The sequence below is a fragment of the Solanum verrucosum genome, unplaced genomic scaffold, assembly GCF_900185275.1.
Source record: "Solanum verrucosum unplaced genomic scaffold, falcon-dt-bn FXZP01000278.1, whole genome shotgun sequence".
Lineage (NCBI taxonomy): Eukaryota > Viridiplantae > Streptophyta > Magnoliopsida > Solanales > Solanaceae > Solanum > Solanum verrucosum.
Window position 1 is genome coordinate 591,494 of NW_026020332.1, and position 20,735 is coordinate 612,228.

A 20,735-nucleotide genomic window follows, 5' to 3' on the forward strand; every position below is an offset into this window, starting at 1 on the left:
AGAAGCTAAGAGAAATTCGATCGATCATTACTACTCTTATATAAAGCATCATATTGATGCTATTGCCTCTTATGTTATTCACCCAAATTGAGATTTATTCTTTATAAATAGTAGTCATCGTAAGCCGTGCTTAAACGGGTTGGACGTATTATGATTTTAGCTCTAATTTTGTCAACTCTAAATAAGGTATTTGAATGAGGCAATAGTCTACTCATCTTATTAAGCAAATTAGCATGTCAAATTCAATTCCAATAGGTCATTTGGCATGTGATGTACATGTATACACACCTATGAGATATAATAAAAATGAAATTTTATCTTTTATGAGTGAGGCAAAGACAAATAAGTGGAGTTCTATCTAATCAAATAATTATTAAAAATCTAAATAAAAAATTAAGATATTTAATTAATGGCAAATCAATAAAAACACATTTTTCTTATTAGGAGTGAATAGTTTTTTTTTAAAGGAATGTACTCAAACTAAAAACACGAGTGTAATGAAGGGAGTAATTTTTTGTAGTAATATTTTATTATTTTGCACTATTATTATTATTTTCTATTTAAAATGATAAGTAAGTTTCAAGGACAAGGACAAATGATTTTCCAATGATATTATTAATTGGGGCCTAGAATATAGTAAGTCAAGCCTCAAGTCAATTGATGTCTATTTTATGATCTTAAACTAGTAGGGTTCATATCTTAAGTGTGATAATACTAGTCAATTTTATTTAAATTTTCTTCTAACTTTTTTTTTTATTCTTGTAAATAGTTTTTCTGACATAAAGCAACTCTTGTCTGACTTTTCTAGTTCATTGAACTCGCAACATATTTTGGTGTACTCACTTTTCTAGAGTCACAAATACCCTATAACTAAATGTGATTTATAATGACCAGTTTATCTGGCTTCACTTTGCGACAAAAAATAGGGTAATTTTCACAGGTTATTACTCAATTAACTTTCAGTAACATTAAAGTTGGTAATTCATTTTTAGTAGAAAAATAAAGTCACTAAACTACCTATTTGTAATACTCAAGACACATGATTAAATTTTGTAATAATAAAGTTATATACTAAACTATATAAGTATTAGCAGTTCCAAAAATACAAATGATCAGAAAGTTAATTTTACAATGTCGGAAATGACATATCATTGCCACATCATCATTTTGCTATGTAGATACCAAAACAAAACTTTTTTTTAACAGCGAAATCTACCTTTTCATAACCTAGATTAAAAAAACATGAAAACTAAAAGAAACAATGAGTAAAAATGAGTTTATAAATGATAATCATAGAATTAAAAAAAATTAGACGTATTACAAAGGTGAATTTAAAATTTGAATTCGCAATTAAGGTTCCAACCATTTAACCCGGCAACATCTACGTAGGCTACTCCCTGCTTACTGAAGTTTGATTCATAATCTTTAATTGGATGATCCAACGGCAGGAGAAATCACAGCGTGGAGCAAAACAAACTTGTGCAGTACTATTATTTGATGTCCTTTTCAACATGCATGTCTCACACACACACATTCTCAGAAACTCTCTAATAATATTATATTATATGTATCTCATTCATTCCTAGATCTATATATTCGATAAATCTTCATTATGTATATATGCATATTCACTTCAACTTTTTTTTTTTTTTGCATTTTAGAGAAGATGACGCCATCCTCTTATTACTGCACTTGTTCATTTTTGCTCATCACCTTCAGCTTACTCCTAATTGTTTGCGAAGCACAAAATGGTCGCGGTATTCTACCTGAAGAAGAAAGTAATGTCTGTCTCTCATAAGCATATAAATTAGAGTTTGAATCTTTTGTTGTAAAACTGCAGCGTGATTACGTAAATATCCGACTAATTTTACGATTTTGCAGAAAATGCTCTGAGAGAAATAGGGGAGCAGTTAGGGAAAACTGATTGGGATTTTGATGTGAATCCTTGTGATGAAAGCACGAGCTGGACTACACCAGGAACGGATGATTTGTCAGTGTATGTGAGCAATGTAACCTGCAATTGCGATACCCCTAATGGTTCCTGTCATGTACAAAGCATGTAAGTCTTCTTCCTCTGCCTCTTTTTATATCTTTATAATTTTATTTTCCTCCAATTTCTCTTGTTTTTTTTAGTTAAAGTTTGTGAATGAGGCAATAGAGTAAAATGAAGTATAAATAAAGTTAATTTGTGCTTATATATAGTACTTTTTCCAACTTTTAAAGAAGTTGAGACTTGAAGAAGAGAGTCTCCTCGTGCTGTTGTTGCATGACTCAATTTTGGATTTGATTGATTATATTTTTTTGGACCAAATTTATTTTTATTTCCTTTATGTATCTTTCAATTTCGGATATCTTTCACGCAAAATTTTATTAAAAATCATGATTATTTTTTTTTCAAATTCCCAAACGGTACTTCCAAACGAACACTGCCTTAAAGCATGCTGGGATGGTCTGATGGCTTTTGACTTATAAATCTAAAGTCATATAGGATTTTCAACTTGAGACATTTGACTTATTTTTGTTATTTTGATATAAAACAAAATACTTAAAAACTTTTTTTTATTTATCTAAACATTATAAATCTATTTACTGGGCTTCACAGAATCAAAGAGCCAACTTTCAATACTATAGTAGGCATTAGTATTACATTCTTGAGATAAAATTTTCATTTAACTAATTGCACCCTGTGGGAAAATTACTAAGGAAGTCCTCAAATAGTTGGTTAGGATTTTTTTGCTTATACAAAATGCATTGTTATTTAGGGTGTGGTCTGTTGGGTTTTCTAGGAAAATAAAGATTTTGTTTTAAGTTATTTTCTTGTGTTGGATAACTAAGTAAAAACTATTATCTTAAAGCAGTTGTATATAATCTAGACAAATATTATGAGAGACAGGATGGGGTTGGAGTGTGGAGGTGGGGTGAAGATGAGGAGTACATGTAGAATGTCATTTGTGAAACTTGTTTGTTTTCCCTATTTCCACTATGAAAGTCTCATTTTCAAGGAACTTGTTTTCCAATGTTTTTGAAAAAATTGACCAACGGAACATAAAGAAATTAATGGACATTTTTCAGCCAATATTTTCCTCAGAACACACCCAAATATCTGTTTTATAGTTTTGACTTTTGATAGTTTTTCTTATAATGTTACAGATTACTCAAAGGACAAGATCTTGCTGGTGTTCTTCCTCCATCCCTGGTGAAGTTACCCAATCTCACCAAAATGTACTGTTAACTCACTTGAATCTATGAGTTCAAAACCAGTAGGAACTTTATTTTTCTTTTTTAAGATAAAAAATCACTATGATAAAAATACATTTTCAATGTTTGACCTACAGTGATCTCTCATGCAACTATTTGAGTGGTACAATTCCCCCTGAATGGACATCTATGAAACTAGAATATATGTGAGCACGCTGCACCTGAACCACTTAATACTTCAGGCATTACATAACAAGGTTGCACGAATTTAACTAATGATGGTTTTCAGGTCTCTTATGCTGAATCAACTATCCGGACCAATTCCAAAGTACTTAGGAAACATGACTTCACTAGTTTATATGTATGTCCTTTTATCTTTCACTTCACATACAAAGGATAGTAGTCCTTAATTCATTTAACATTTATTGAGCTGGACTGCGAAACTTTCAGGAGATTGGAAAGTAACATGTTTAATGGAACTGTTCCAAAAGAACTCGGAGACATGGTTAATCTACGGGTTCTGTAAGGCCTTCCGGACTATCCTCATGACTTTAGATGAAATTTGTGTTTTTGCAATATTTTGACAAGCTAGTTGCTTTTTTTGCTTTGTGCAGCATTCTTAGTTTTAATAATCTCACAGGTCAGTTACCAGAGGAACTCAATAAACTCACTAATTTGAAAGAACTGTAAGTGCCTTCGGATACACGTTACCTCTAGGTCATATTGTATTTCCTGTTTATCTGAGTTCTTCCCATTTTTGACACCTATGCAGTAGGCTGAGAGGTAACAACTTCACAGGAAAACTTCCTAGCTTTGAGAGTTTTAAAACCCTTCAAAGATTGTAAGCATATTCAAACCATTTGATGCATATAAAAGCTTTCAATATCTAGATTTATGCAAGTTGTTTCAGACTTTATGCTTGGTTAACAGAGAGATTCAAGCTTCTGGTTTTGAAGGACCTATAGCTCCAATCATTTCTGTCTCGACTCAAATGATCGAATTGTGAGTTGTTCTCTGTGCTGCATACTTTGTTTGGTACTCTTCTGTTTGGTTAGAATTTAACTTTAATAATATGTCTGTACAGGAGAATCACTGATTTGACTGGAGGTGCTTCAGAATTTCCACTGCTTGGGAATATGACACTCCTAACTAGATTGTATGTAGTTCACGTGAAGTTTGGATTTATGCATTAATAGTTCCACTAGCTTCCCCAGTCAATGGGAAGTGTTTTTATTTTATTTTTCTGAAACTAATGTGTGATTGCAGGGTATTGAGGAACTGTAATTTATCTGGGAAGATTCCTCCTTACATAACTAATATGCCTAAATTAAAACTTTTGTAAGTCTGCTATCTGCCTTCACTCTGATGTTTGTTCTTTCTTTCTTTCTTAATATACATTTCGTTCTCCTTAATCGTGCATGCCATCAATGCGAGCCTTTCTTTATTGTTGTCATGCGAATTCTGTTAATTTATAACTTCAGGAGACAGAAAAAAGGGTTCACTGGAATTGTGTATGGATTATGTGTTAGCATTTATTGTATGCCTTTTATGAAGACCGTATGCAGGTAAATTTCTCCCCAAGAGGAGAAGGGAAAGGCTTCCAGGTTTGGTGGATGAATTGGAATCTTGTTTTCGAAAAATGTTACTTAAAGCATCATTTTCTCCAAATACTGTAAATTTACATGATATTATTATTACTAGCTTAGAATCTCAAGAAATTAAAACCTCATTTGCATACTTCCCTTGTTTCTGGCTTGATTATGGTTTTCCTTTGCTGCAGAGATCTAAGTTTGAACAAGTTTGAAGGACAGATCCCAAATCTTGAGAGTCTAAAGAAGTTGGACTTCTTGTAAGTGACATAACATAAGGATGAAACATGTGACACTCAAATTCTTATTTTAACTAGCTTGCCAATTCGTTGACATTATACTCTCAACAATGCTAAGTTATTTTCTCTAACAGAAAATAAAAATGAATAAAATTTAAACCCTTGAGACATGGATGTGCAAGTTGCTGAGGGTTCAAAGCATGCTTGTTATCAGAGAAACTTTTAGTGTCTGACATTTTATGGGCTTTCTTGACCTTGATTCATTTATGTAATTTTGTTGTTCAAATTGCTATCTCCAGTTGAATTGAAGTTGTTTCTTTGCTAGGTACCTGGTAGGAAATAGACTTACTGGGCCAATCCCAGATTGGGTCAAAAGTCGAAATTCGAAACAGTAAGTTTGCTACCTTTGATCAGCATGGTTTTGCATATAAATCAACTCATGCCTATAAGAATGCCAATTTATCTTTTTTTCTCAAGAACTTAAGATTCCATAAGCATAACATACTATCCCTTAAAGAATTTCTTTTTATCGATACTAGCTTGCTGATTCTTCATGCACTCCCGGGAACTTGTATTTCTTTGTTGAGATGCATTAGTGAACCTGTCAACTTGGTTCTGTATTTACAAGCTAGGAATTTGGCTGAACAAAAAGAGAGTATTCTCCAAATTTAGAAGCTATAGAGGTGAATAAAGGTTTAAGTTATCCTCCAAACATCATGCTCTCCATGCCCTATTTTTATCGTCATAGAGTTCTGGAAAACGATAGATTAAGATGAGATATGTAAGCATTCCAAAGTCATTTCTCATAACTTCTTAATTTGATTATAGAGGATGAACTAAGCCTTCCGGCTTTCTACTCTCTCAATCAAGAAGTAAATGAGAGACACAAAAGAGCTTGAAAACATTAGACCTATTGATTTTGGGAAAACTAATTTAATTTGGACTATAAAAATGTTACTACCCACCGGTATTATAACTAGCATTTGCATCCTGCAATGAAAGCACAAATATTCCAACTCCCTTCATTACATTGATAGTATTGGAAAAACACTGACAAATCTTATTTGCAGCATGATAGACCTGTCTTACAACAACTTCAGTGAGAGCTCTGAGCCTATCTGTCAGGAAACCCTGTATGAGTCTTTAACCTTATGCCTTCTTCCCACTCATTTTCTTATCGCGGTACAGGTTCTTAGTCATTTCTAAGCTAAATTTCGTTCTTCTTCTCAGAAACTTATTCAGAAGCTATAATGGAACGAAAAATTCGTAAGTCATTAACTTGTCTTATAGGACACTAGATTTATCATGATTAACCGTTTCATGCCTTCTGAGTTCTGACTCTTCCTTCAAATTTAATGCAGAGAACTTGGGAAATGTGTGCCAAGATGTTCAAAGAGTAAGTTTACACCTTCTACTAGGCTCTGATCATTGTTAATATAATATTAATGTTTTCTCAAGTTTGATAGAGGCAAAAGTTAAATCATGTGTCTTCTGCTTGTATTTTGCATGAAAATCATAATATCCAATGAAACTTTCTCCACTTTAATTCTATACAGAATGGTATTCGGTGCACATAAATTGTGGTGGAGAGAGTGTGACTATTGGGGACACCGTTTATGAAGCAGATAGAGATTCAGCAGGTGCAGCAAAATTTACTTACTCGAAAGAGAGCTGGGGAGCCAGCAACAGTGGATACTTCTGGGATAAGTCCATAACAGCGAAAGACTACCTGGCGAATAATATATCTGCCATTAAGGGAAATGACTCTGAACTGTACACGACAGCTCGGCTCTCAGCTTCATCTCTGACTTACTACGGACGTTGTTTAGCAAATGGAAACTACACCGTGACGCTGCACTTTGCAGAGATTGTTATAAGAGACAATCGATCTTTCCAAAGTCTTGGAAAACGGATATTTGATGTCTATATTCAGGTCAATTAACATTCATCCGAATATTAAGTCAAGGTTTAGGTGCAGTTTGCTCACAATTTAAACTGGATGCAGGGTGAGAGGAAGCTCAAAGATTTTGATATTAGAACTGATGCTGGAGGAGTTGATAAACCTTTCACGATAAAGTTCAATGCAACTGTAGCAGACAACACTCTAGAAGTGCGCTTTCAGTATGCTGGGAAAGGAACAGCTGCTCTCCCTAGAAGAGGAAGCTATGGCCCTTTAGTTTCTGCCATCTCTTTTGAAGCTAGTAATTCTACTATTTCTCTTTTTACAAAGGACACCCTTAAACACACCCCACGATTAATTCTGTTACTTTATTCTTAGAGAGCCTAGAGAATAAACTTGAATTATTTGCTCAATCACTTTAATATTAAAAACAAACAAACAAATGCTAGTGCATTTTATACTCTTACTCATATTTTTTCTGTATCATAGATTTCAAGCCCCCTCCTGATCACAAAAAGTTGGTTCCCATCATAGCTGGAGCAGTGGTGTCCTTACTAATTCTCATTTTCATAATATCTTTTGTTGCTTGGAAGAGACACAAAAACAAGATAGCGAAGGAAGAAGGTGATGTTACTACACCCTCAGTAGCCTATTTGAACATACATATAATCTGTTCTCCGCGATTTCTTGAAAAAGTTGTTATCAAAATGAAAATAATGGATTTTCAAGAAAAGAAGCATTTATGGCTAAATGCATTTCATATTACATAATTTCCACTTTATATGAAGTCATTTCCCTTTTTAAATGTTCTCTTTTCCTATAAATGTACAGAATCAAGAGGACTAGATTCAATGACTGGTGTATTTACCATCAGACAAATCAAAGCTGCCACAAACAATTTTGACGCTGCAAATAAAATCGGGGAAGGTGGTTTTGGCTCTGTCTACAAGGTTCATCTCAATCTTACCTCTAACTATCAAGCTTTCTACTTTATTAGGTCTGCTGTAACAGCTGGACATAAGTAATATGTATAGACAGCCTTAATCAACCTGTTTTTCTATTCTTTTATATTAATATTCAGGGTACACTCTCGGACGGTGCAGTTATTGCTGTTAAGCAGCTTTCATCTAAATCGAAACAAGGGAAGCGTGAGTTTGTAAATGAGATAGGTATGATCTCTAGTTTACAGCACCCAAATCTTGTACAACTATATGGATGTTGTGCTGAACGGAATAACCTGCTACTGGTGTACGAGTACATGGAGAACAATAGCCTGGCTCGTGCTTTATTTGGTAATTTATCATCCTTCTTCATTGTTTTAGTTATAAGTCAAGCAGAAAATAAGCTAAAAGTGAAACAAGTTGAAAGATTGCTCTTTGGTAATTACCGAAAGAGTTTAAAATGAGAAGTTAATATGTATTTCTTAACGTGTGTGTTTACGAGAAGGTATGCATAGATTTTTACTTCACATTAAAATGCAGGTCCAGAAGAACATCGGCTCAAAATAAACTGGTCAACCAGGCAAAAAATCTGCATTGGGATAGCAAAAGGCTTATCTTTCCTACATGAAGAATCGTCATTAAAAATTGTTCATAGGGACATCAAAGCAACAAATGTACTTCTTGACAAGAAACTAAACCCAAAAATCTCAGACTTTGGTCTGGCCAGACTTGATGATGATGATAATAACACACATATTACCACTAGAGTTGCCGGAACCATGTAAACTTTCTGACAAGTCTCTCATTCATGTTTGTGTTCTTTAAAGAGGAAATGTATCGATTATTGATAGCCACAGTACGGTTAATTCTACGTGTCATAATATTCTTCAACGACACCAAAACAAAAAAAAAGAATACAAATTGAACATCTCTATATCTTTGACCTGCTTGTCTCCATGAAGTTAAGGTTCTCACTTTGTTCTGCAGAGGATATATGGCTCCTGAATATGCACTATGGGGTTACTTGACCTACAAAGCAGATGTCTACAGTTTTGGAGTTCTTGCATTAGAGATTGCTGCTGGGAAAAGCAATATGACATATCGCCCCAATGAGAAATTTGTGTGCCTCCTAGATTGGGTAAGGACTCCTAATCCCTGATAACTGAATAGCATGATCATTTCATCTAAAAGTTTCATTATGTCTACAACACGTGTGACAATATACATAACACATGTGGCTTGCATTTTATTGTATATTCAGGCTCTTGTTCTACAAAGGCAAGGAAAACTGAAGGAAGTAGTAGATGCAACATTGGGCAGTGATTTGAACGAGGATGAGGCTCTAAGGATGTTAAATGTAGCTTTGCTATGTACCAGTCCATCTCCAGCACTTAGGCCAACTATGTCTGCTGTAGTCAAAATTCTTGAAAATCATCTTGACCTCCCTGAGTTTACCATGGAATCAAGATTCTATGATGATTATGATCTTCTCAACTTTCAAGGGTTAAGAGACAAGTATGAAGATACGAACGAAAGCCAACCACTTACACATTCATCAAATACTATTACTACAGATTACTCTTACACTACCTCTACATCAGCTTAAATTCACACTATAAATGTTTTCGAGACAGTATTTTCTTGGTGGTTTATCAAACATAAGATATTTGTGTGCAACTATTGTAATTATGAGGTTACTTGTACTGAGCATCCATTGCCAACTATATATAACATTTAGGACTGTTTGGTTTGGAAACAAGTTATTCTGAGATTAATTCCAAAACACTACATTTTTGAGATAAATTATCCAACAATTTTATACTAAACAAACATGGATAAACTCATCCTAAAATTAACCTCGAAATTAGTTATCTCTTATCCCTCCTGCCAAACGAGCCCTTTAGTTAACTCAGATGAAGACGGACACAGTCAACTAGTGGTACATAATAACACTTCACATTAATTAGACTCAACTTGCTAGTCAGTTATAGAGCACTGACATTCACGCTCAACTACCATAATCATGACTAATTAGGTAAAATATCAATATTTGGAGCCTTTTTTTAAGAAAATAAATCTTAATTAAGTGATCATATAAGATATTAGCTCATCAAACATACAAAGACTATATAAATTTAAAGAGTTTTTTATTTAATTAGAAAGATATACCTAATTTGTTATTTAAATAGTATATATATACATTATCATAAAAAATAATGGTGAAATAATAATGATTCTTTGCACTTTCAATAAGCGAGATCTCGAATTTAAATCGTAAAAATGAAAAATACAAACTCCGTTGAAGGATCTTTACTCAAAAGTAATTCTAAAGTTGGTACCGACAGCGGGTAAGAGGAAAAAAAAAATATCAGTTTTCCCATGTGACTTTAATGACAAGCCTATATCTAGAAGAGAAAAAAGGACGGCTAGAATAATTAATTTTATTTAGTCTTTTACATTATTTTTTTTACACATTAATTTTGCTGTTCTATATGAGTATTTTTTTTAATTTTTTTTTTTTATTCAAATGGTAAGTGATCATATAAAATCATTTTTTCAAAACTCGAAACCCTCATATTTAATCAAGAAGACAGAATTTTGTACATTGTCTTTTTTTAATCTCTTTAAATAAGTGTTTTAGGAGAAGCCAATCAATAAACCGCAAACCAAATCTTTGTATAATTTTAAAGTATATATTTATTACACTTGGACAAACTTGAACTTTTTAAAATATAAATCACGATGAGGGAACTAATTAATGACTTTGCAATAAAGATCTACTATTTATTTAGGCAGAGACGGAGCCAAGATTTCAGGTCAGTCAGTTCTAAATTTTTAAAAAGAACAACAATCTTAACCTAAAGTAACAATCATCAAATTAACGAACAAATACAAATATTTAATTAACTAAAAACGACAAATTACTTAAACATTATATGAATATAAGCAACATTACAATTGCACTCGACGAGGTGTCAAGCCTGAGAATTTACATCTAGGTGCTTGTCTAGCTACGAAGAACAAGAAGTTCTGAAGTTTAAGGATTAATTTCTACCAGGTGATGTTGAAGCGGAATTCATAAATAAGTTTAAGAATCTATGGCTCTCAATCTCAATACTAGCTGGGGTTTATTTGAAAACGATCAATAATCACATCATTAGGTACACTTTCAAATAATTCTTCTTCTATATAACAAACTAAACAATCATTCAAAAAGTCATCACCAATTTTGCTTCGCAAGTCATTTTTAATGAACTTCATTGAGGAAAAAACTTTTTCCACGGTTGCAGTAGCCAAATGTTATATCAAGCTTAACTTCACAAGAACCCTAACTTTTGGAGAAAAAAATTGCGTTAAACTTTTTGAATGTGAGTAGAAATCAATAGTCAAATATTGTTTTAGATTACGACACAAATACTATTTTCCTTTTTTTTTTATATATATAAATCCACGCATGTTTTTAATTAATCCTTTATCGATTTTATGTTATTTTAAAAAAAAATTATTACGACACAAATACTATTTCCTTACCGATTTTCTGTTTTTTTAAAAAAATTATATAAACAAAAGTTTAGAAATTAATCCCCAAAAACAGTACAATACTAAACGAAATTAATCCCAAAAAATCTATATATACATTTCACTTCATATTTTAATATAAATATAGAATCTACGGAAAAGCCAGTGAATTCGTTCGACCCCCATCATATACAGTAGCTCCGCCCCTGTGTTTAGGTCAAACATATAGTATAAGAAAGTCAAAGTCTCCACTGATGTTCTCAAGCTGGTGGGGTACAGACACAAAGCAGTTTTTGTTGATTATTGAATCATACAGACACATTTGTAGTATTTTGACTACTTTTGAATGACAATATAGAGAATATTTTCTTTCACACAAGTGACGCTATCAAAATAAAAATTGAAATGGATCACAAAATCAATTTATTTAGTTTTAAAAAGAAAATTTAGGACAGGGAAAGAAAATTACAAGATGAGGAATCAAACTCTCTTTATTCACAAACAAAATGAAGCATCTCCAATCAAGATTCCTGGCCAATTGATCTGTAAATAAGTAGCAAAAAATGTTCACTAACACGTGCATGGACTTTGATCAGTCTGCTAGTTTTTGTAACTGTTTAGAGTCAAAACGATAACTTTTTTCCTCAAAAAAACATAAATGATATATCAAAAAAATTTAAATCAAAAGGGCAAAATGTCTTTCAAACAAAATTAACACCATTGGCGGCGTTAAAAAATTCGATTAAAATCACTGTAGGAGCAGCGATTTTATCAAAAAAAAAAATTGTTTGAAAAAATTGAAATCACTGCATGCGTAGCGTTTTTCCTTAATTTTTAATTTTTTTTTCTTAATTATATAAGTTGCTTATTGATTTATCAAAGAAATGTTCAAATAAATTTTCATGATTTTCCCCACCTTTGCAATGAATCTCATTGTATTTTGCCACCTAGTTGATCCATCAGAACTGCAAATTTTACCAACAACATTACAGGCACAATTAAAAAAACTTTGAGAAAAATCGCTGCCCAATGCATCGATTACAGTTTTTCAGAAAAAAAATTGAGAAAAAAAAAACGCTGCCCATGCAGCGATTTCAATTTTTCAAATAAATAAATAAATTTTGTTGACAAAATCGTTGCTCCAGCGATTTTAATCGAATATTTTAACGGCAAACGCTGTTAATTTTATTCGAAAGACATTGCTCCCTCAGGAGCGATTATGCCCTTTTGATTTAATTTTTTTTGATATATCGTTTATGTTTTTTTAGGAAAAAAGTTACCGTTTTGACACCCGCACTTCTCTAAAGTAATCTATAGTATCTTAATTTGTAGTTCCATAATAAATAGTTCAAAGGTAAAATTGAGCCTTTTTTTTTTTCGAAGCTACCATTAATAGACGATGTATTTTTGAGCTATTTGGCTAGCCGAGAACATAATAGAAGATAAATTGACTTATTTTGATTAAATGGTTTTAAAATATTTTAGACCATTTTTCCTAAGACAAATCTATGCAAAATATAGTAGTGATGAATGATGAGGATAAGATTTCTATATATCTATTTATTTTAATTGAATGGTGCTGAGTGATCCAACAAGTCAAGTCATTAATGAGAGTAAAATTGAGATGTTACAATAAAATTATTTTCAAATATAGAAAAATCTCATGTTTTAAGATAACTATTAAATAAATGTTACATAAAATGGTACTTATCACTCAAGAATGCTAGCTGTCATATATGAGGAAGATAAATATCTAAATCTGGTGTTTAAATTTTCAGTTCTTCATTAATTAGTACAGCTGACATATTAGGGATGGTCCTTAAATTTTTGGAGCTACAAGTAGTACTCTTCGGTTTAAATTTGTTAGTTTGATTTCAATGAAACTTAATGATCTTAACGATACGTACAAATTTTCAGTTTTTTTTTTTTTTTTTTACGTAGAAATATCATTGTCAAATTAACATCATACTCTATATAGCTTAGCTAATGTGAAGCAAAACCAAGTCGTATAATACTGCATTTATCATTTCTTCTTTTTGTGATGATTGTACTACTATATTAATGTCTTGTCGACACAACTTGCTTTCAATTCACACTCCTCCTTTCTTTTTCGTTTTAATTCGTATGATAGTAAATTATTGAAGATAGTATTTTTTTTAGAAAAAAAATCATAATCTAAAATAAGAGGTACATATTTTTTTCTTTTGGTTTTTCAAGCTGTGTTCGAAGCTTATATTGAAGCTCCAAATTAAATTTAGATCTAACACCGCAAGGTCCATTTAAGGAGTGACTCTTTCAATAAGATTTTCTACGTACTCAAGATTGAAATTTCAAAATATTTGATTAAGAATAAAACAATGTCAACCAACCATGTTGATAAGAGATTACTCTCATCTTATTTAGAAGTGAGAGTTGGAAAGGACCAACATTGCATTAATACTCTTGTACAACATGCATACAATTTTGTACATTAACTTTTCACTGCATTAATTAGTTGTACAATGTGCAAAAACAATTGTACATTAATAGAAGGACTAACACCAAGGACTAACATTGCAATTATTATTATTACTCATTAGTTCTTATTAGAATTATTATTATTACTCATTAGTTCTTATTAGAATTATTATTATTACTCATTTGGCTTCATCTACTTCTACTTTTTCTACACATATTTTTCTTTAATAAAATAATTATTGCCTCCATTTTTTTTTTTAATTTTTAACTTTTAATTTTAATTTTAAAACATTGGAAATTTTATGTTAAAAATTTAAATAATAGAAAAAATGATTTATTTAACTTTTATCATCATCGATACAACTAATTTATTTGACATTTTTTCTTAATCTTCATCTCATCATTAATGTTATTTATATAATTTTCTTAAATCACTTATTTTTTCTTTTTTAACTCTTTTTTTATATATATAAAAGTTGGATATGTAAATGATGATGTCACATTTCTTAGAAGCTAACATTACTATTTATCTAATTTGTCCAAATTTAAAAAAAAAATGAAGATATCATACGCAAATTTATGGTTAAACTTAAACTATTTGATTCTCGAAAAATAAAAAGTCTCACATAAAATGGGACAAACGAAGGATAACTCTCAATTAAATTTATTTCACTTTTTATTTTCCATTTTTAGCATAATTATTCAAGTTGGATTTCTAGGAATTCTATAGTAGACCCATTTAAATTTTACTTTTTTGTTTTAAATTAGAGAACTTGGCCGCACTTCGCGCGATCATTTAAATTAAATAATTTTTTTAATTTTATATTTACTTTGTTGTTTAATTGTAATATTATTATTTGTCTTAATAATATGAAGATTGTGAAAAAAAAATAAAGCTTCACAAATTTTACATCTATTAAATGAGGAAGAATATATTTTTTATCAAATAAGTTAAAATGTATTTGCTAATAACAAATTCTTCCATTGCATGAAGTTCATCCTTTAATATATAATATATATTTCGGTCTACCATTCTCCTTAAATGTCTAAGAAATATCTCATAATGTCAAATAAGACTGTAATACTCTCTCTGTCCCTAATTACTTCTCCACTTTTAAATTTACGCATTTATTAAGAAATCAATTAATGACATAGTCAGTTTATCATTTTACCTCTATTAATTATGAAGTAGATGAAAAGTTCTGCAATTTTCAAAGTAATTGCTCATTTAATTGAGGGTATAATAGGTAAAAAAATATTCTTTCTTGATTTGTCAAAATGGACAAGTAATTAGAGACAACTATAAAAGGAAAAGTAAACAAGTAATTAGGGACAGAGGGAGTACTAAACAAATGCATCAACAAATGAAATTTATATTAAAAATATATTGAATAATGACATAAAGATACCTTAATAGAATTTCCTATCCATTTACAAAAAAAAAAAACGTCACCCTTTCAATTTCGTTATATCTTCTTATTTAGTAAAAGAATCATCATTTATTATATTTTACTCCACCTTCATTTGTACCGTCAGAGTTTTAAGAATAAACATTAAATTTTAAATTGAAATAAAATTCATTGAAAAATGACAGAAAAAATAATAATAGTATATGAAAATTAAAATAAGGTGCAAGAAAAGCCTTTTCACAATAATTTTTTCAAATATATTGACAACAATTAAAATGAAGCTGTTATTTTATCTTTAAAATTAAGTTTCATTGAATTGAATTAGTACAATGAGAAAAAATATTAAACTAATAACTTTTTGATGTTATTAAATGCATTCTATTTTTAATTGAGTAGTAGATTAAAAGTTCCGAATTAGGATATTAAAATAATATCTTACTCTCTCCTTAATTATTATGGTATTGCAAACATTTATTTTCCTTAAATCGTGATTCATTTTCCATTTACAGTTATATCCAATTAATTTCTAATGTATTGAATGTGGTTATGGGATATTGAAATAAGATCTTTATTTTTCCTTAATCATAATAAAATTATAATTTAACATTTATTTTTCTGAAATGATAATTTTGTTTTAATTCCTAGAACATGTTGTTTACTATATTGAATGTAATTATAATAAAACATATTGTATTAAGTATGACAAAAGAACTCAAAAAATGGAGAAATTAGATAAATAGTAATCTTAACTTCTAAGAAATGTCACATCATCATTTACATATCCAACTTTATATATATAAAAGAGTTAAAAACAAAAAATAAGTGATTAAACAAAATTATATAAATAACATTAATGATAAGATGAAGATTAAGAAAAAACGTCAAAAAAATTAGTAGTATTGATGATGATAAAAGTTAAATAAATCATTTTTTCTATTATTAAAATTTTTAACATAAAATTTCCAATCTTTTAAAATTAAAAATAAAGCTTAAAAAAAAAATCGAGGCAATAATTATTTTAAAGAAAATATAACCAAAATTGTCAAAAAATAAATATAAAAATAAGTAACTATCTATTAGTAAGAATGGTGTCACTACATTTTCTATTTTAACTTTATTGTTACGTATGGATAGAAACTTTTACATAAAGAAATGATCCAAAAATTAAAAATAATGATTCCTTAAATGGTGATTCCTTTTCCATTTACAGCTTTTCAATTAATTTTTAATGTATTATATATGCTTATGGATATTGGAATAATAATTTTATCTTTCCTTAATCATAATAAATTATATTTTAACCTTTGTTTTTGTGAAATGATAATTTTCTTTTCATTCGTACAACATATTGATTAATATATTAAATGTAATTATAATAAAACATGTTGTATTTAGTATGACAAAAGAATTCAAAATTTTTAAAAATTATAGAAATAGTAATCCTAACTTCTAAGAAATGTCACAAATATATATATGTATATATCTAAGAAAGTGATATAAATTACATTAATGATGAAATGAAGATTAAGAAAAGAAGTAAAACAAATTAATAATAATATTGATGATGATAGGAGTTAAATATATCATTTTTTATATTTTGTAAATTTTCAATATAAATTTTTCAGTCTTTTAAAATTAGAAAATGCTACAAAAATAAAACTAAAACTAAAAATCGAGGCAACAATTATTTTAAGGAAAAATAACAAAAAATGTCAGAAACATTGATCAGAATAAATAAGTATCTATTGCTAAAAAGGTGTCACCCCACATTTTTTATTTTAGCTTTATTATTACATATAGATAGAAACTTTAAGATGAAGAATGATACAAAAATTTTAAAAATAACAAATCAATTATGTAAAAATACATGTGTAATTCTTATAAAGTTATAATAACTAATTTCTTCAAATAAATAATTAAATGAAAGAAAAAAAAGTAATTAAGAAAATAATATAAATAACACTAATTATGAGATTAATAGCATTGATGAGGAAAGGAACTAAATATGATCATCTTTTTAAATTCTTTTTTAAGAAAATATATATAAACTTTAATTAAAGATAAATAAGAAAAAAAAACTTTAATTAAAGATACAAAAAATCAAGACAAAATAAAAGAAGAAAGAAATTAGAAGAATAATGAGGTTGAAAGAAATAATATCTAATTTTCTTTCTTTTCAAGTCACAAAATAAATTTTTGCTTGTTCTCCTCCTAATTTGATACGAATTCCATAAATAGAATGATTTTTTCTCCAAATAATTTTTCTTACCCTTTGAAACACTAATCAGGCTTCTTATAAATTTCTCAATCACAATGAATTTTCTCTCCTTGTAGGAGGAATAAACATTTTTTCAAAATGTCTTTTATTTTGAAAAGAATTTTTTGTTACATAATCTCTTTCTTTACATCAATGTCTTCACAAGAATAATGAGATATTCTCTCTTTTTCTTTTGTTAAAAAAGTCACATGACCTAGAAATTTGATGGACATCTTAGCGACAAAAGTTGATACCATATATTGATCATTATCGTCAGAAGAAGAAGAACCAAAGTGAAGAAATTTGTTCTTATTTGTTATAAATGCTCAACTATTTTGTTTTTATTTTATAGGCTAAATAATTATAAACAGTTATAAAAATGAATAGTTTTTATCTTTTCATCTTCCATTTTCATTTACTTAAATTTATATTAGTGTAATGGATGTTATAAAGGGCATAATTAATCGGGTATGACATAAATACATTTTTTTTAAGTACAAATAAAAAATACAAAACAAAGATAAAATGTCAAAAAAAGGAAAAAAATATGAATACAAATACTGGTCATAGAGAGATGCCACATCAAATTGTCAATATTCAACTTTATATATACATATATAGGTTCATGCCCTTAGATGTTATTTTATTACTTTAGCTGGCATCAACATTTTTGTAAATCTGATATCTACTTTGGAACATTTTATAATGTGGCACAGGCTGACAATTCAGATCATAAATTTAAAATAATAAAATTTAATTTATTATAATACTAATATCAATATCATAAAGATATATATATATATATATATATATATATATATATATATATATATATATATATCATTTAAAAAATATATAAAAAGTATTATGAATTGTAATAATTAACCGTTTTTTTTTTAAAATCATATAACTAATTTGATTTACACTCCAAAATTCATAGGTGTCACATAATTTACACATTAATTCTTCATTACTTAATATATGTAATTATATCAATGACATATAAATTGAAATTAAAAAATACATATTTTATTTGAAAATCACGTAATAGTACTATAAGATATAATAATTAACAACTTAACATATTTAAAAATTTTAGTTGACTCTCCAAATTCCATATGTCTCATGTAATTGAGACAGAGAAAAACATATATTGGTTTAAAATTAATAAAAATATTATAAATTATAATAATTAACAACTTAAAATTTATAAAAAAAATCCTTTCAAAATTTTTAGTTGGCTCTCCAAATTCAATCGGTATTACAATAATTAAAACATAGAAATTAACATAGATTGGACTCCTGCTGACATTTATGTTTCCTTTTTCTAAATTTTTTCTTTTATACTTTATATAAATAATTTTTTTATGTAAAAAGTATTATAAATCATAATAATTAATAGCTTAAAATATTTCAAAACATATAAAAAGTTTTTGTTAACTTTCAAAATTTCATCTATACCGCATAAATTGGGAGAAATATAGATATATAGATATTTTAAGTTGCTAATTATTGTGAGTTATAGTACGTTTATGTAATTTTCATATATATTACTCGGTCCTGATTTATGTGATACAAATGAAATTTCAAAAGTCAATGAATTTTTTATAATTTTTTTTTTATATTAACTTGTTAATCATTGTGATTTCTAATATATTTACGTAAAACATACTCTAAATACAAATAATTAGCAACTTAAAATATATAAAAACATACTAAAAAATTGATTAATTTCAAATTTCATATGTACCACATAAATTAAAACAGAAACAGTAACAGTAACATATATTGAGCCCCGTGCTGGCACGGGTCTCATATCTAGTACATATCTATTTGTTACTTTTGTATATTCACTTGCAAGTGTTGCAGGTTGGAGCATTAAGGAAAATGTCAGCATTATTACATGATTTCAGTATTCTTTTCTGCTTATCTTAGTCCTCTGCTCTCTAGTACAAATCATTGAAGCACAAAGTTACAGTCGTCTTCTTCCTCAACAAGAAAGTAATCTCTCATTCTTGGCATATAAAGTTTGAATCTTTACAGAAAAAATCCATTTTTATGAGTTCTTGTTGCAACCCCAGATGAAGATTTCATGGTTTCCATTAAAGCTGATAAGTCTTTTTTTAAAACTGTATACTACTTTTATGGTTTTGCAGTGACTGCTCTAAAAGAAATAGCGGAGCAGATGGGTAAAAAGGACTGGGATTTTGATTTGAATCCTTGTGATGGCAATACAAATTGGACTACACCAAAAATTGACAAGATATCGATGTATGTCAACAATATAACCTGCAATTGCTCTACCCCTGATGGTTTCTGTCATGTACAAAGCATGTGAGACTTCTTCCTTATAAATTTGGTTCTTCTTATTTGCCCCCAATTTCTTCATTATGGGTGTTTTTGGTATTAGGAAAATGTTTTCTAAGCCATCTTCAATTTCTTGAAGTTTTCTTTCCAAAGAATAGATATTTTCCACCAAAGATCAATTCCAACTCTTATTCCGACAAGAGGATTACTCGGATGGTAAGCACCTCCACCCCCAATCCTAAGGTGGTTCGAGTCTCCAAGGCAGGGCCGGCCGGCTCTTGCTTGATAAATTTAAGGCACATGCCTTAGGCCCCCCCCCCCAATTTTTGGGACCCTCAAATTTTCATCAAGAAAAAATTATGTGTTAATTTTTTTAATTAAAAAATAATTATTTTTGTTTAAAAAGTATAATTTTAAACAAATATATATTATTTTATTATTTTTAACGCCAATCAAATAGAAGAAATTAAGAAAACATTATTTTGTATGTTTACATTCTCTTCGCTAACAGTTGTATTATTTATCTTTTTAAAATTCTTTTGCACTTTCTTTTAATTTTTTTTTGATAAGTTAGAGTAATACACTATCAAAAATATAAATTAATAGTCGAAAAAATTCAACAAAGTGACTTACAATTTTTCTTTTGTTTGTTTCTTCTTAAATATTCAAGTATTACATAAACATATTAAAGTAGGGTTATACCAAGTTATCAATTTCTTGTATCAGATTTTATGGTTCTAATTCTTATCTTTATGTAAAGTTTGTCAACTTATTACTTATAGTATTATGTTAACAATTTATATAATGATTGCCTCAGTAAAACTGTAAAAGAATATTTTTCAATGTTGAATTGATAAAATATTACTTAAAATTAATAATTAAAAATGATATTAAAAAAAAATCATTTTAAGAAAAGATA

The 20,735-nt window shown here is 29.0% G+C and overlaps 2 protein-coding genes across 5 annotated transcripts in view; both read left to right on the plus strand.

Annotated features, from left to right (window-relative positions):
• The first annotated feature begins 1,889 nt into the window (after positions 1–1,889).
• On the plus strand, positions 1,890–9,488 carry LOC125836628 (probable LRR receptor-like serine/threonine-protein kinase At1g07650). Its single transcript, XM_049515825.1, has 23 exons — positions 1,890–2,059; positions 3,151–3,222; positions 3,336–3,404; positions 3,488–3,559; positions 3,649–3,720; positions 3,813–3,884; positions 3,971–4,039; positions 4,129–4,200; positions 4,283–4,354; positions 4,465–4,536; positions 4,979–5,047; positions 5,352–5,417; positions 6,097–6,159; positions 6,257–6,292; positions 6,388–6,422; positions 6,583–6,959; positions 7,032–7,227; positions 7,416–7,550; positions 7,758–7,876; positions 8,008–8,218; positions 8,408–8,648; positions 8,855–9,005; positions 9,129–9,488. Exons 3-23 carry the CDS (start codon positions 3,388–3,390, stop codon positions 9,471–9,473), a joined length of 2,562 nt encoding a protein of 853 aa, XP_049371782.1. The 5' UTR covers positions 1,890–2,059; positions 3,151–3,222; positions 3,336–3,387; the 3' UTR covers positions 9,474–9,488.
• Positions 9,489–19,351: 9,863 nt separating this feature from the next.
• Positions 19,352–20,735, plus strand: part of LOC125836627 (probable LRR receptor-like serine/threonine-protein kinase At1g07650) — a 42,313-nt gene continuing 40,929 nt past the window's right edge. For all 4 annotated transcript variants that reach the window (XM_049515821.1, XM_049515823.1, XM_049515824.1 and 1 more), the window contains exons 1-2: positions 19,352–19,510; positions 19,666–19,843. In XM_049515821.1, the coding sequence (XP_049371778.1) occupies position 19,510; positions 19,666–19,843 (179 nt within the window). In that variant the 5' untranslated portion in view covers positions 19,352–19,509. The remainder of the gene's footprint in view (positions 19,511–19,665; positions 19,844–20,735) is intronic.